At 32.9% G+C, this 16929-nt stretch overlaps 2 protein-coding genes across 4 annotated transcripts in view; both read right to left on the minus strand.

Annotated features, from left to right (window-relative positions):
• The window catches only part of LOC106083133 (NADP-dependent malic enzyme), a 54113-nt gene extending 43303 nt beyond the window's left edge, over positions 1 to 10810 (minus strand). For 2 of the 3 annotated variants that reach the window (XM_013245987.2, XM_059362809.1), the window contains exons 1-2: positions 10712 to 10810; positions 10388 to 10433 (exon numbers count right to left, since the gene is read on the minus strand). In XM_013245987.2, the coding sequence (XP_013101441.1) occupies positions 10388 to 10404 (17 nt within the window). In that variant the 5' untranslated portion in view covers positions 10405 to 10433; positions 10712 to 10810. The remainder of the gene's footprint in view (positions 1 to 10387; positions 10434 to 10711) is intronic. The other variant, XM_013245988.2, reaches the window with a different exon arrangement.
• A 4502-nt stretch (positions 10811 to 15312) lies between these two features.
• LOC131994658 (suppressor of lurcher protein 1) overlaps positions 15313 to 16929 on the minus strand; it is a 394762-nt gene continuing 393145 nt past the window's right edge. The window contains exons 3-5 of the mRNA XM_059361439.1: positions 16177 to 16605; positions 15754 to 15958; positions 15313 to 15680 (exon numbers count right to left, since the gene is read on the minus strand). Coding sequence (XP_059217422.1) covers positions 15362 to 15680; positions 15754 to 15958; positions 16177 to 16605 — 953 coding nt within the window. The 3' untranslated portion in view covers positions 15313 to 15361. The remainder of the gene's footprint in view (positions 15681 to 15753; positions 15959 to 16176; positions 16606 to 16929) is intronic.

Genomic DNA, 16929 nt, shown 5'->3' on the forward strand with positions numbered 1-16929 from the left:
AGAACACTTTGTGAAATTTTTCAGCCAAATCGGCTAAAAGGCTTGAGGCTTCCAGGGGCTCAAGGAGTCAATTCTGGAGATCGGTTTGTATGGGAGCTATATCAGATTATAGACCGATTAAGGCCGTTCTTGGGGCAGTTGTTATAACTCATAACAGAACTCTATGTGCAAAATTTAGGCCAAATCGGACAAAAATTGCTTTCAGGCGTTGAAAAAAATTAAATCGGGAGATCGGTTTATGTGGGATCTATATCCAAATCTGAACCGATAGAGATTTGCTATTCCCAATGACCTAGATCAATACTAGATATTTGTGCAAAATTTCAAGCGGCTAGCTTAACGCGTTCGACCGTTATCGCAATTTCGACAGACGGACCGACGGACATGGCTAGTTCGTCGAGACGATGAAGAATATATATATTTTGCCCAAAAGGTAATTGCGGATTTTTAAAAGAAAGTAAATGCATTTTTAATAAAACTTAGAATGAACTTTAATCAAATATACTTTTTTTACACTTTTTTTCTAAAGCAAGCTAAAAGTAAAGGCTGATAACTGACAGAAGAAAGAATGCAATTATAGAGTCACAAGCTGTGAAAAAATTTGTCAACGCCGACTATATGAAAAATCCGCAATTAGTTTTTGGGCAACCCAATATATATATACTTTATGGGGTCCTAGATCAATATTACGAGGTGTTACAAAAGAGATGACTAGATTAGTATACCCCCATCCTATGGTGGTGGGTATAAAATTCATGTTCCACACTACATTTCGTTCACACATTCAATGGCTGCCCTATTCGTCAGATTCCAATCCGTTGGACTTTTCTATTTGGGACATTTTTGCTCCAAAAAGCAATTGTACGGGAATGGAACCAAATACATACAGATTACATTCATGGACGCCTGGTAGCTTATATATATCAAGAAATGGGCCGATTCCGATCATATTTAATGCGGATCTTGCAATGCAAAACTAAACCAAAACACGCCTATCTAGAGGTTGGAGAAGTCAAATAGGGAGATCGGTTTTTTTTGGCAGCTACACTAATAAGAAGTATTACAGGCCACCGTAGCGTAGAGGTTATCAGTCTTATGACGCTGAACGCCCGGGTTCGAATACTGGCGAGACCATCAGAGAAAATTTTCAGCTGTGGTTTTCCCCTGCGAATCCTGGCAACACTTTTGAGGTACTATGACATGTAAAACTTCTCTCCAAAGAGGTGTCGCACTGCGGCACGTCGTTCGGACTCGGCCATAAAAAGAAGGCCCCTTATCATTGAGCGTTAAACTTGAATCGGACTGCATTCATTGATATATGAGAAGTTTGCCCCTGTTCCTTAATAGAATGTTTATGTGCAAAATTTTTGATAAGAAGTATTTGTGCAAAATTTCAAGCGCCTAGCTTCACTACTTCGAAAATAAGTGTGCTTTCGAGATTTTCGGGACTAAGACAAATATTTCAATGTGTTATAAACGGAATGACGGAAATAATGTGCCCTCATCCTATGGTGGAGGGTATAAATTGGATCTAGCTTTCATGCGATAGCTACACTTCCATTTGTATTTTTTACAAAAAAAAATTCAATGTCCACATACTTTTGTGCCAAACTGTAATTATAATCACATACTCTGCATGAACTATTATAATAAATTAAAACTACAATAAATTTATCAAGAAAAAAATATACATACATTTAATGTATATATACACTAAAAAAAAGGTTACATCATTTTTTGTTGTTAATTTTAAAATTAAATGTGGGTTCTCTGCTCAACTCGAAAATGCCTTTTGGTAAGCAATCGCTTTTTGATTCATTTTAACCATGTCTGTCTATCTATCTGTCTCTCTGTCAGTCTGTATATCTGTGCAGATCAGATTGGTCAAGGCGGTGTAGATCTCTTGGTCAAGGAGAAGTGCCCCGAGAGAGGCGCTAAATGCCATGACCTATCTCAGGCATTTGCTTCCAAATGTTGGGTGAATGAGCTGGAAATTGCCTTTAGACTAACGGATCTGGCGCTCCTCAAAAGAAGGCCCTGGAAGGATGTAAATGGGGCATAGCAGCATAATATATGCCGAACAAGTGATTTTTCATCAGGGGAATCTTTTTTTGTTAAGGATTTGGACGTAGTTGTCCCGGAATCCCTGGTTTGGCGAACTCGCCCTTCCCCCGATTCTGTGTACAATGATGGGTCGAAATTGGTTGACCACCGGGCTGGCGTCTTCAACGAGTTCCCGGTAATCAGGAATCATATATGTGGAGGTATCCACTGTCCTGAAATTGCCTTCAGAAGACGATGTGGATGCGGTAACGGGAGAAGGCTCTTGCGTGTGGCCACGTATGGTTAAAAGTTGCAAGAAACTTCTTCGAACCATGGGGAAGGCTGATACGCTTTGCTCTGTGGCCGTTGAACTGGCCAAGAATGGGCACTCATGGGTGGTCCCTTGTTTGGCCGATCACGATATCACTTGTTGATGATTAGTATTTATTTTCTCGGTTGACCTGCAAGTCGGTTTTGGTTTGTGGCCTTTTAATATTACTCTGCTCCCAATGATCTTTTATTATAACCTCTACTATAGGATGGGGGAATACTAATTTCGTCATTCTGTTTGTAACTCCTCGAAATATTTGTCTAGGACCCCACAAAGTTTATATATTCTTGATTGACATGAGATTTTAAGTCGATTTAGCCATGTCCGTCCGGCTGTCTGTCCGTCTGTCGAAAACGCCCTAGCTTTCGAAGCAGTAAAGCTTGTCGCTTGAAATTTTGCACAAATACTTCTTGGGAGCATAGATTGGGTGGGATTGTAAATGGGTCATATCGGTCCATTTTTTGATATAGCTGCCATTTAAGCAGATCTTGGATCTTGACTTCTTGACCCTCTAGAGGGGGAAATTATATCGGTCCATGTTTTGATATAGCTGTCATATAAACAGATCTTAGATCTTGACTTCTTGAGCCTCTAGAGGGGGAAATTCTTATCCGATTTGGCTGCAATTTGGCATGACATGTTTTGGAATGACTACCAACATCTGTGCAAAGTATAATTCAAATCGGTCCATAACCTGATATAGCTGTCATATAAACCTATCTGGGATCTTGATTTCTTGAGCCTCTAGAGGTCGTAATTATTATCCAATTCAGCTGAAATTTTGAATAACGGCCTCTCCCATAACCTTTAACATACGTGTCAAATATGGTCTGAATCGGTCTATAGCCTGATACAGCTTCCATATAAACCGATCTCCCTATTTTATTCTTGAGCCTCTAGAGGGCACAATTCCTATCCGATTTGGATGAAATTTGGCGTGATGTGTTTTATTATGACTTTCAACATCTGTGTAAATTATGGTTCAAATCGGTCCATAACCTGATGTAGCTGTCATATAAACCGATCTGGGATCTTGACTTCTTGAGCCTCCAGAGGGCGTAATTATTATCAAATTCAGCTGAAATTTTGAACAACGACCTCTCCCAGATCCTTTAATACACGTGTCAAATATGGTCTGAATCGGTCTAAAGCCTGAAACATCACCCATATAAACCGATCTCCCTATTTTACTTCTTGACCCTCTAGAGGGCGCAATTCTTATTCGAATTGAATGACTTCTACTATGGTCTCCAACATTCAGTTCAATTATGTTCCGAATCGGACCATAACTTGATATAGCTTCAAAAGCATAGCAATTATTATCTTTTGTCCTTTGCTTTCTAAAAAAAAGAGATACAGGGAAAAGAACTCGACAAATTCGATCCATGGTGGAGGGTATATAAGATTCGGCCCGGCCGAACTTAGCACGCTTTTACTTGTTTTAGTACCATTCTGTATCGATTCGCCGTCATGTTCGTTTGATATAAGTTATGTATTCTCAAATACCTTTCATTTATGACCTATATTGTCCCGATCGTTGAACATTAGGGTGGGTAAATTATGGGGCTTGTTACAATCGTAATCTATGAGAAATTCTAAGAAATATTGCTCGGAATTTTAACAGCAAAATCGAAAGCTGGCTTATTATTTGCCCAAAAAACAAAAGTTTGTGTTTAAAACCTGGAAGCTCGATATTGATTTTCGACCCATGATAAGAAATTTTGTCTTTAGAGAAAATTTTTTGGAAATTTTTTCTTATGAGAAATTTTGCCTTTAGAGAAAATTTTTTAAAAATAGTAAATTTTTGTGAAATTTTGTCTTTGGAGAAAATTTCTTAGAAATTTTGTCTTTAGAGAAAATTTCTTAGAAATTTTGTCTTTAGAGAAAATTTCTTAGAAATTTTGTCTTTAGAGAAAATTTCTTAGAAATTTTGTCTTTAGAGAAAATTTATTAGAAATTTTGTCTTTAGAGAAAATTTCTTAGAAATTTTGTCTTTAGAGAAAATTTCTCAGAAATTTTGTCTTTAGAGAAAATTTCTTAGAAATTTTGTCTTTAGAGAAAATTTCTTAGAAATTTTGTCTTTAGAGAAAATTTCTTAGAATTTTGTCTTTAGAGAAAATTTCTTAGAAATTTTGTCTTTAGAGAAAATTTCTTAGAAATTTTGTCTTTAGAGAAAATTTTTTAGAAATTTTGTCTTTAGAGAAAATTTCTTAGAAATTTTGTCTTTAGAGAAAATTTCTTAGAAATTTTGTCTTTAGAGAAAATTTCTTAGAAATTGTGTCTTTAGAGAAAATTTCTTAGAAATTGTGTCTTTAGAGAAAATTTCTTAGAAATTTTGTTTCTTAGAGAAAATTTCTTAGAAATTTTGTCTTTAGAGAAAATTTCTTAGAAATTTTGTCTTTAGAGAAAATTTCTTAGAAATTTTGTCTTTAGAGAAAATTTCTTAGAAATTTTGTCTTTAGAGAAAATTTCTTAGAAATTTTGTCTTTAGAGAAAATTTCTTAGAAATTTTGTCTTTAGAGAAAATTTCTTAGAAATTTTGTCTTTAGAGAAAATTTCTTAGAAATTTTGTCTTTAGAGAAAATTTCTTAGAAATTTTGTCTTTAGAGAAAATTTCTTAGAAATTTTGTCTTTAGAGAAAATTTTTTAGAAATTTTGTCTTTAGAGAAAATTTCTTAGAAATTTTGTCTTTAGAGAAAATTTCTTAGAAATTGTGTCTTTAGAGAAAATTTCTTAGAAATTTTGTTTCTTAGAGAAAATTTCTTAGAAATTTTGTCTTTAGAGAAAATTTCTTAGAAATTTGGTCTTTAGAGAAAATTTCTTAGAAATTTGGTCTTTAGAGAAAATTTCTTAGAAATTTGGTCTTTAGAGAAAATTTCTTAGAAATTTGGTCTTTAGAGAAAATTTCTTAGAAATTTTGTCTTTAGAGAAAATTTCTTAGAAATTTTGTCTTTAGAGAAAATTTCTTAGAAATTTTGTCTTTAGAGAAAATTTCTTAGAAATTTTGTCTTTAGAGAAAATTTCTTAGAAATTTTGTCTTTAGAGAAAATTTCTTAGAAATTTTGTCTTTAGAGAAAATTTCTTAGAAATTTTGTCTTTAGAGAAAATTTCTTAGAAATTTTGTCTTTAGAGAAAATTTCTTAGAATTTTGTCTTTAGAGAAAATTTCTTAGAAATTTTGTCTTTAGAGAAAATTTCTTAGAAATTTTGTCTTTAGAGAAAATTTTTTAGAAATTTTGTCTTTAGAGAAAATTTCTTAGAAATTTTGTCTTTAGAGAAAATTTCTTAGAAATTGTGTCTTTAGAGAAAATTTCTTAGAAATTTTGTTTCTTAGAGAAAATTTCTTAGAAATTTTGTCTTTAGAGAAAATTTCTTAGAAATTTGGTCTTTAGAGAAAATTTCTTAGAAATTTTGTCTTTAGAAATTTTGTCTTTAGAGAAAATTTCTTAGAAATTTTGTCTTTAGAGAAAATTTCTTAGAAATTTTGTCTTTAGAGAAAATTTCTTAGAAATTTTGTCTTTAGAGAAAATTTCTTAGAAATTTTGTCTTTAGAGAAAATTTCTTAGAATTTTGTCTTTAGAGAAAATTTCTTAGAAATTTTGTCTTTAGAGAAAATTTCTTAGAAATTTTGTCTTTAGAGAAAATTTCTTAGAAATTTTGTCTTTAGAGAAAATTTCTTAGAAATTTTGTCTTTAGAGAAAATTTCTTAGAAATTTTGTTTCTTAGAGAAAATTTCTTAGAAATTTTGTCTTTAGAGAAAATTTCTTAGAAATTTTGTCTTTAGAGAAAATTTCTTAGAAATTTTGTCTTTAGAGAAAATTTCTTAGAAATTTTGTCTTTAGAGAAAATTTCTTAGAAATTTTGTCTTTAGAGAAAATTTCTTAGAAATTTTGTCTTTAGAGAAAATTTCTTAGAAATTTTGTCTTTAGAGAAAATTTCTTAGAAATTTTGTCTTTAGAGAAAATTTCTTAGAAATTTTGTCTTTAGAGAAAATTTCTTAGAAATTTTGTCTTTAGAGAAAATTTTTTAGAAATTTTGTCTTTAGAGAAAATTTCTTAGAAATTTTGTCTTTAGAGAAAATTTCTTAGAAATTGTGTCTTTAGAGAAAATTTCTTAGAAATTTTGTTTCTTAGAGAAAATTTCTTAGAAATTTTGTCTTTAGAGAAAATTTCTTAGAAATTTGGTCTTTAGAGAAAATTTCTTAGAAATTTGGTCTTTAGAGAAAATTTCTTAGAAATTTGGTCTTTAGAGAAAATTTCTTAGAAATTTTGTCTTTAGAGAAAATTTCTTAGAAATTTTGTCTTTAGAGAAAATTTCTTAGAAATTTTGTCTTTAGAGAAAATTTCTTAGAAATTTTGTCTTTAGAGAAAATTTCTTAGAAATTTTGTCTTTAGAGAAAATTTCTTAGAAATTTTGTCTTTAGAGAAAATTTCTTAGAAATTTTGTCTTTAGAGAAAATTTCTTAGAAATTTTGTCTTTAGAGAAAATTTCTTAGAAATTTTGTCTTTAGAGAAAATTTCTTAGAAATTTTGTCTTTAGAGAAAATTTCTTAGAATTTTGTCTTTAGAGAAAATTTCTTAGAAATTTTGTCTTTAGAGAAAATTTCTTAGAAATTTTGTCTTTAGAGAAAATTTTTTAGAAATTTTGTCTTTAGAGAAAATTTCTTAGAAATTTTGTCTTTAGAGAAAATTTCTTAGAAATTGTGTCTTTAGAGAAAATTTCTTAGAAATTGTGTCTTTAGAGAAAATTTCTTAGAAATTTTGTTTCTTAGAGAAAATTTCTTAGAAATTTTGTCTTTAGAGAAAATTTCTTAGAAATTTTGTCTTTAGAGAAAATTTCTTAGAAATTTTGTCTTTAGAGAAAATTTCTTAGAAATTTTGTCTTTAGAGAAAATTTCTTAGAAATTTTGTCTTTAGAGAAAATTTCTTAGAAATTTTGTCTTTAGAGAAAATTTCTTAGAAATTTTGTCTTTAGAGAAAATTTCTTAGAAATTTTGTCTTTAGAGAAAATTTCTTAGAAATTTTGTCTTTAGAGAAAATTTCTTAGAAATTTTGTCTTTAGAGAAAATTTCTTAGAAATTTTGTCTTTAGAGAAAATTTCTTAGAAATTTTGTCTTTAGAGAAAATTTCTTAGAAATTTTGTCTTTAGAGAAAATTTCTTAGAAATTTTGTCTTTAGAGAAAATTTCTTAGAAATTTTGTCTTTAGAGAAAATTTCTTAGAAATTTTGTCTTTAGAGAAAATTTCTTAGAAATTTTGTCTTTAGAGAAAATTTCTTAGAAATTTTGTCTTTAGAGAAAATTTCTTAGAAATTTTGTCTTTAGAGAAAATTTTTTAGAAATTTTGTCTTTAGAGAAAATTTCTTAGAATTTTGTCTTTAGAGAAAATTTCTTAGAAATTTTGTCTTTAGAGAAAATTTCTTAGAAATTTTGTCTTTAGAGAAAATTTCTTAGAAATTTTGTCTTTAGAGAAAATTTCTTAGAATTTTGTCTTTAGAGAAAATTTCTTAGAAATTTTGTCTTTAGAGAAAATTTCTTAGAAATTTTGTCTTTAGAGAAAATTTCTTAGAAATTTTGTCTTTAGAGAAAATTTTTTAGAAATTTTGTCTTTAGAGAAAATTTCTTAGAAATTTTGTCTTTAGAGAAAATTTCTTAGAAATTGTGTCTTTAGAGAAAATTTCTTAGAAATTGTGTCTTTAGAGAAAATTTCTTAGAAATTTTGTTTCTTAGAGAAAATTTCTTAGAAATTTTGTCTTTAGAGAAAATTTCTTAGAAATTTGGTCTTTAGAGAAAATTTCTTAGAAATTTTGTCTTTAGAGAAAATTTCTTAGAAATTTTGTCTTTAGAGAAAATTTCTTAGAAATTTTGTCTTTAGAGAAAATTTCTTAGAAATTTTGTCTTTAGAGAAAATTTCTTAGAAATTTTGTCTTTAGAGAAAATTTCTTAGAAATTTTGTCTTTAGAGAAAAATTCTTAGAAATTTTGTCTTTAGAGAAAATTTCTTAGAAATTTTGTATTTAGAGAAAATTTCTTAGAAATTTTGTCTTTAGACAAAAATTTCTTAGAAATTTTGTCTTTAGAGAAAATTTCTTAGAAATTTTGTCTTTAGACAAAAATTTCTTAGAAATTTTGTCTTTAGACAAAAATTTCTTAGAAATTTTGTCTTTAGAGAAAAATTTCTTAGAAATTTTGTCTTTAGAGAAAATTTCTTAGAAATTTTGTCTTTAGAGAAAATCTTAGAAATTTTTTCTTTAGAGAAAATTTCTTAGAAATTTTGTCTTTAGAGAAAATTTCTTAGAAATTTTGTCTTTAGAGAAAATTTCTTAGAAATTTTGTCTTTAGAGAAAATTTCTTAGAAATTTTGTCTTTAGAGAAAATTTCTTAGAAATTTTGTCTTTAGAGAAAATTTCTTAGAAATTTTGTCTTTAGAGAAAATTTCTTAGAAATTTTGTCTTTAGAGAAAATTTCTTAGAAATTTTGTCATTAGAGAAAATTTCTTAGAAATTTTGTCTTTAGAGAAAATTTCTTAGAAATTTTGTCTTTAGAGAAAATTTCTTAGAAATTTTGTCTTTAGAGAAAATTTCTTAGAAATTTTGTCTTTAGAGAAAATTTCTTAGAAATTTTGTCTTTAGAGAAAATTTCTTAGAAATTTTGTCTTTAGAGAAAATTTCTTAGAAATTTTGTCTTTAGAGAAAATTTCTTAGAAATTTTGTCTTTAGAGAAAATTTCTTAGAAATTAGAAATTAGAAATTTTGTCTTTAGAGAAAATTTCTTAGAAATTTTGTCTTTAGAGAAAATTTCTTAGAAATTTTGTCTTTAGAGAAAATTTCTTAGAAATTTTGTCTTTAGAGAAAATTTCTTAGAAATTTTGTCTTTAGAGAAAATTTCTTAGAAATTTTGTCTTTAGAGAAAATTTCTTAGAAATTTTGTCTTTAGAGAAAATTTCTTAGAAATTTTGTCTTTAGAGAAAATTTCTTAGAAATTTTGTCTTTAGAGAAAATTTCTTAGAAATTTTGTCTTTAGAGAAAATTTCTTAGAAATTTTGTCTTTAGAGAAAATTTCTTAGAAATTTTGTCTTTAGAGAAAATTTCTTAGAAATTTTGTCTTTAGAGAAAATTTCTTAGAAATTTTGTCTTTAGAGAAAATTTCTTAGAAATTTTGTCTTTAATGAAATTTTGTCTTTAGAAGACATTTCTTTTGTATTTTGTCTTTAGAGAACATTTATCTAAAATTTCTTCTTGGCATTCCTTCACTATTACCTTGAGATATGAGTAGACAGTACGGTGTTTAAAAATTTTAAACATCAGCGCTAATCACCCCTAGTAGGCATGTTTGTGGCAACCACTCTATTTGTTAGTGTAGTTGTTTTTGCAAAAAGCAGACGCTTCTGTGTGTGCACACACAAAGCAAACAAATTTTTGTTTATTCCAAAATCCACATGTGCTCATAGCGAAATAGGGGGATGAATTTTAAGTCCATTGAAAAGAAAACATAACACTCCAGCACAAAATTTTAATAAATTATGTGTTGTCCCATCCTTTAAAAGATATAGAGAATGCTGCTGACATCATACCACACCACCAGCTATAGCCTAATTCAGGATAAAAGCAGTCAAATAATGTGATGCTATTTTAAATTTCATCACTGTGTTAACAACATTCATTTTTGACATTGATTTTCTCTACATACATATTTTTAATGTGTGTATGTAGGTATGTGCTATGAGGTCTACAACTAGAGGTGCGAGGGAGCTTCATCTTACTACCCCAACACATTGCGTCCGCGCTGCTCCTTACAAAAACAACAAACCCAGCACAAACGAGCAGATGATATCAATGCTTGAGAAAAAGCCCCTGAACAGATGTGTTGCATAAGCCTTAAGCTTTTCGTTTTTTCTTTTATCCTTGTCTATATTGGGCTTCAGTGCTTAGGTTTATCTTCTAAGTAAATAATTATTAAATTCTCTGACTATGGCAAAAAAAAAGGAAATAAAAGTAAAATAACCATTTAATACTTACTGTGGACGTGAGAACATTTTGTTGCCTGCTTTGCTGTTTGTTGCTGCTAAAACGAAAAGCTTATTTTGTTAACAATTCTTTTCTTTTGGAGGGAGAGAGAGAGAATTTGAAATGAATTTTATGGTATTTGTATTTTCTTATAATTTTGTGTGATGGCACTTATAGATTTCTCATTTTTTTTTATTAATTCACAACATTATTAATGTATATATCTATAGAAATCAGATATATACGTCATGTAGGTATATATATAATTTTTTTAATATTTTATTTTGCAACACTTGTGGTTTTATTCGTTTTCTCACAACCAACCAACCAACGTACCAGGAAGAAAATTAACGACGAGCAAGTACAAGTACAACCGAACCGTACAACCTCAATCAGCGCAATACGAGAATTTTTGCAAAGCACATATAAATGGTCCCATATGATAAACTTTGGATAACAAAATCTATTCATGTGAACAGCCTATTGGGGTTTGACGTTTTGTCAGTGTCGGCAACATACTGTACGATAAATCTGTAAAAATAATTAAAGTCACTGCTATACATTTAAAAACGGCGCAGTTGCTGCACTTCGTTTAAAATTTTGGACTCTATTAATGGCAAACGTAGATTGCCATGGAATGCTAGGAAGGAATGAAAGTTATTAATTAAAATAGAGTATACAAAAGATATAGCAGGGTAAACAGAAGAAGAGTAACGGTATATCATGGTGAAAATCTGAGGATGCTATTGTGAATGACCAACAAAGAAAACGATAAATCACAATGCAGACCAAAATTGTAATAGGACGTTTACAAGTTAAAATTAAAACCAAAACATTGTATATTTTTCTGCTATTAATCAAACTCGAATAACATGCTTTTGCTATAAATGTTTGTAAACTTTAAAAACTCAGCAGCCGTAATATCTATCGAAAGGTTTTCGTGCAGGGCAGAAATCAATAGAATCCGCCATTTTGCCATAAAAAAACTCGACGTCAACACACCAGGCAGCACCAAGGCGTATTTATCAGGTAGCCGCATCATCTCAGCTGAGAGAATTTGATATGTCAACTAATTTTTGAGTTCGCCGTACAAAAATATAAACTTCAAAATAAATTATTTATAAATTGCGTTTGCTGTTGTTAAACTCCGTTTACACTGCTCATTAAATCCGGATTTTATGCTCTCGTCAGCAGTAAAACAAATGATCGTGCCATTAAATCCGGATTTAAAGAGCAGTGTAAACGGGAATTTATGGTTTTAAAACTTAGGGTATATAATGGCACGCGTATAGCAACTTCATTCACCATCAGTTTCACTCAGGGAACTTAGGTCTATTGGGTAGTCCCTTGTAAGATTCAAAAAGCGCACTGATAAAATTTACATCAGTACTATGCCAGACATTGAAGAAGATTAGGAGCCAACATACATGAAAAGCGGCCAGGCGGTCTGGAGAAGCTCCCTCCAATATTCAATTTAAAGCTATATTAGTCAAGAATGGCGAAAGGACTATTGCAGGGAACATATGTCTATTGTGTAGCCCCCGAAAGATTCAAAAAGCGGTACAATGCCAGACATTAAAAGGAAGAAGATTAGGAGTCAACATGCAAGACAAAACGGCCAGACGGTCTGGAGATGCAATTTAAAGCTATAGTAGTCAAGAATGGCGAAAAGACTATTGCGTGAAGATAATTAAGGTTTTTGTGTAGCCATAATCCTGCACCTACTCTCGCAATTTCAGTGCAGTCTCACAATGGGCGCTCAACTGTCTATGACTCCTCCTCATCCCCACAAATCAAACTTAAGTCAGCCATGTGGGCAGCGCAAGGTCAAGGCCTTACATTGCAATTGCTTTTCAGGACATTCAGTAGTGAGAGCGGCAGCTTTATCACATCTAGGAGAAGTCGCCTGAACATACCAAGTTACCTAGAATTTTCGCAGCATACTATATGCACACTGAACGGCCACACACCATAATGACAACGTCATCCTCGTAGCCAACAAACTTCAATTGGCCTTTTCAAATGACCTGAAAATCCGACAGGTATCCAAGAGTCAAAAAGGTGTACACTACCCCTGCTTGTGGTGATTGTGCTCTAATCACAATCTTCCTATTTGAGCCATTTGTTAGAATTCACTTGGTAGCTATCTATGGCTACAATAACCTTATGAAAACTATTTAAACTTCTCTCCAAAGAGGGGTCGCACTACGGCAAGCCGTTCGGACTAGGCTATAAAAAGGAGGCCCCTTATCATTCAGCTTAGAAATGAATCGGACTGCACTCATTGATATGTGAGAAGTTAGCCTCTCTTCCTTAGTGAAATGTTCATGGGCAAAATTTGCAATCTTGGTGGTTTTGTGGGTTGTTGTTGTTTTTTTTTCGTTCCGGTCCAATGGACCGATCGTCGCGGGAACAGGGTAGTCATTGGTTATTAAAAGGCGCCAATAACCCGCCTTGTCATATAAAGCATCATAGGCACTCAGTATTTGTGCAAGAGTCGATGCAGTCCGGCCTCTCACTGAGACTCTCTAGTCACTGATTTTCAAATAGTGCACTCAATATTTCGTTGCTGGGCAACTGCCTCTACCTGTAAATGAATATATCTTGGATTTGACATCCTCAATGATGTTCATGGGGCCTTTCCACTTTATGTTTTCGCAAGTGACCTTCTATTAGTGAATTCTGGTCAACAGGGTGAGTTTAAGAACGTTTTTATTGTGTTTAGCATATATTTTGGGACCAAATTTTAGAGTTTCTATTAGAAATTGCAGATGTTGATAAAAAGTGCTGTAGAAAAAACCGATAATAATCGGCATTCAATACAATAGCAGTGTTGCATGTGACTTTGCAAGGAGATTAGCTCACACCTCGTTGCTAAACACGAAATTTCTCGACGCTAATCTAGTTTTGCTGCAAACATGGCTTAAGCTCCAAATTGTAAATGCTCCAGAAGTCAAATCAAGGTATAGATCTATATGGGAGCTATGTCAGAAAACAGTATGCAAAATTACATCCACATCGGATGAGAATTGCGGCCTCTAGGGGCTCGAGATGTATAATCGGTAGATCGGTTTTATGGGAGCTATATCAGGTTATGAGCGTATTCTGACCATACTAAGAAGAACTTTGGAGGTCATAGGAACTTGGCATCTTGAAATAGAAAGTGTACGGCCAAAATTCCATTCTGGATATTATAGATGCGGCGGATAGACTGAGGGAAGTCTCAGATTATCTGGCACTAACATCAAATAAAGAAGGGGTCTTCAGGATTCGCTTTCCCGGAAGAGATGAGAGATAGACGGATGTCATGTTTGAGGAGAATGATATCGTGGCCTTTACAGATGGCTCCAGGCTGTAGTCAGAGACTAGTTTGGGGGTTTACTCCGAGACACTCGATATCGGTATGTCAGTGAGAGTGCCGGACGAGTGCACGGTCTTTCAGCCTGAGGTAAAGGGTGATTTTTTTGAGGTTAGGATTTTCATGCATTAGTATTTGACAGATCACGTGGGATTTCAGACATGGTGTCAAAGAGAAAGATGCTCAGTATGCTTTGACATTTCATCATGAATAGACTTACTAACGAGCAACGCTTGCAAACTATTGAATTTTATTACCAAAATCAGTGTTCGGTTCGAAATGTGTTCAAATTTTGACAAATTTTGTTCAGCGATGAGGCTCATTTCTGGTTGAATGGCTACGTAAATAAGCAAAATTGCCGCATTTGGAGTGAAGAGCAACCAGAAGCCGTTCAAGAACTGCCCATGGATCCCGAAAAATGCACTGTTTGGTGTGGTTTGTACGCTGGTGGAATCATTGGACCGTATTTTTTCAAAGATGCTGTTGGACGCAACGTTACGGTGAATGAACACATTTCGAACCGAACACTGATTTTGGTAATAAAATTCAATGATTTGCAAGCGTTGCTCGTTAGTAAGTCTATTCATGATGAAATGTCAAAGCATACTGAGCATCTTTCTCTTTGACACCATGTCTGAAATCCCACGTGATCTGTCAAATACTAATGCATGAAAATCCTAACCTCAAAAAAATCACCCTTTATATGCCATTACAATATCCGCAAATGAAATTCTTTGAAGGGATATACCGCCCTCGAAACTCAGAATTTATGTAGACAGTTTGGGTGCACAGCACGACCTTGGATTCAACGACAGTGAAGTCAAACCGCGTGGAGGAGTGTTTAGAATTCCTGATTAAACTGCGGGCTAAAGATATAGGGCTTACTTGGGTTTCGGAAAACCTTGGTATTCTTTGAAATGAGAAGGTGTACTCCGGCCTATCGTCGACCGAAAGAGGACAAACGAAGTGCTGGTCTTTTAGAAGAGGTCACTGAGCACTGTTACGGGAGTCATAGCCGGACACGATATGCTAATGGCTGCGCACATGGGAATCTCCCACAAAAATTATTGCAGAAGCTGTCTTGATGGGGAGAAGCCGACAAGCTTTGCTTATTTCCGGGTCCTCGGAGGCACAGGTTTTTTCCAACTTGCGGAGGCGACTTTTCTCCGATCTGTGCTACTTTGCAGAAGGTTTTAGTACACGCGGTCATATATACAAAGACACACTATACTACTGGTTGACATACGCCGAGTAGATAATCAGAAATGTGTGGTTCGGTGTTCCGGAGACACACATGCGATGACTTGTCGGATATGCGCTTACTTCTTACTATTTTCTTATATTTATCTCCTTCCGTTTTGACTTTTGACTTGACTTTTTCTCTGTTTCCACATATTCTTGGGTACGGTACATCATTCAATCATTGCGTGGGTAAGATGATGTAATCTTCTCATCAGCATGTCGCCCCTAGTTTAGCTGGCAATCCATTGGCTCCTGTTGCTTTGTTATTAGGTCGGGTTATTACTATCCTGACCTCAACAGTATTTTTTAGGAAAAACAATCCACTTTTTATCTCCTTTTACATTTATTTTCTACAACAACTTCTATTAAAAACTGAAAACTATTATTTACACAAAAACTATTCGAAATAATATGAAGAGAGCAGCGTAGCTGTTAATTGATTGCTTGTTATTTGAAGCTTGGGCGGCAAAGACATAACTTTGCATTGATGTATTCTCAGAAGGCGTAGATTTCCCCTCAAACTCATAGTAGGCACGAAAACCACTGCGATCGAAACGATCGTTGGAGTAAAATGAAACTCGAAAGAAACGATCGTCCGAACGAATTTCAAATTTATCACGTTTACCACAATATTTGGGAAATTTACGATCGGTGCTTAGGAAGTTGGAAAACTCCACGTAATCACTGGCTGTCATGTGTTCGCAACTGCTTTAAAACGAGAAGAATGAAAGCGAATTAATTTTGAATTCGACATTTGAAATTTGCATAGGAAACTCACCTTCCTACACCCTCCACATCGAAGTAGGTAAAGCGTACGATTACCTTTTCGTCCAATTCACCATAAAAGAAATAGTGACAGTTAATATTTTGAGGATATAGACCAGGAAAGTTTGGTGATATAAAATAGCCCATTTTCTTAATAGTACTGTTAAAGGTAAAACTGCAGTTATGATCCAATTGAGTTCCAGTGGTAATGCCATAATCTGGAAAAATAAAAACAACATTATTTGCGATTGTAAAATAACATCAAAAGTCAGGCCCACTAAATATTTGTCACTCGAACGAATGGCTTTTGTTCGGTTCTTATAGGAAAATCAGCTGATTTGAAGGAATGAATGACTTTATATCAGGAAAAAGCTGATGATACAGCGACCTAAAGCAGTTCATTTAAATGACAAATCCTAATGGGAATATCACTTACTTGTCAGAAAAGTATACTCGGCCTTGAATCCATAATAACCGACTTTTTGCTGAGGGTTTGGGTATTTACCAGCAAACTGCAATACCAACTTGGGACCAGTTGACATAATCGGCTTTGGCAAAAATGGCCCACAATACAAGTCCATAACTTCGTACTTGCCTTTAACCTGTGTCAATAATTGCAGCGATTCGTTTGGTTTACATTCCGAAGCATTTTTGTCGGCCGGTATATTAAAATCAAGAAATTTTATTTGAACTCGTTCATCGCTATTGGCAGCATAAAATTCATATAAACACTCGACACGCCCTGTGTTGGGTAACGATACCAAATTATTTGCGTTAGTCAAACGAATATTAGTAGCAAACAGCTGATTTGTGTCAAATTTTCCAGATTTATTCTTGCGCGAATCGAAAGTTTCCCGAAAGATACCTGCAAGTAAAAACAGTTTGAAATTTGTCATTATTTTTTAATGATGTACGTATATAAAAAATATGATATTTATAGGGAATGAACCCCATGACAGAACGCATATATTAGAGAGTCAAATGAAATGTTAATGACTTTGTAACAGCTGGTCGAATACCTTAAGTTGGACCAAATTTGCTGGCGTAGGTAGCGAGACTCGCAAATGAGTGTGATGGGATTCTTCCTTATTCACTTTTGGTGACTGATCTGAAGAGATATACCAGGTATTTGACTGTATTTATTTAGCAAATCCGAGAGTTATGGTTCGTGGAGTGCAGCTTTCCTTCC

The sequence above is a fragment of the Stomoxys calcitrans genome, chromosome 2 (genome assembly GCF_963082655.1).
Source record: "Stomoxys calcitrans chromosome 2, idStoCalc2.1, whole genome shotgun sequence".
NCBI lineage: Eukaryota > Metazoa > Arthropoda > Insecta > Diptera > Muscidae > Stomoxys > Stomoxys calcitrans.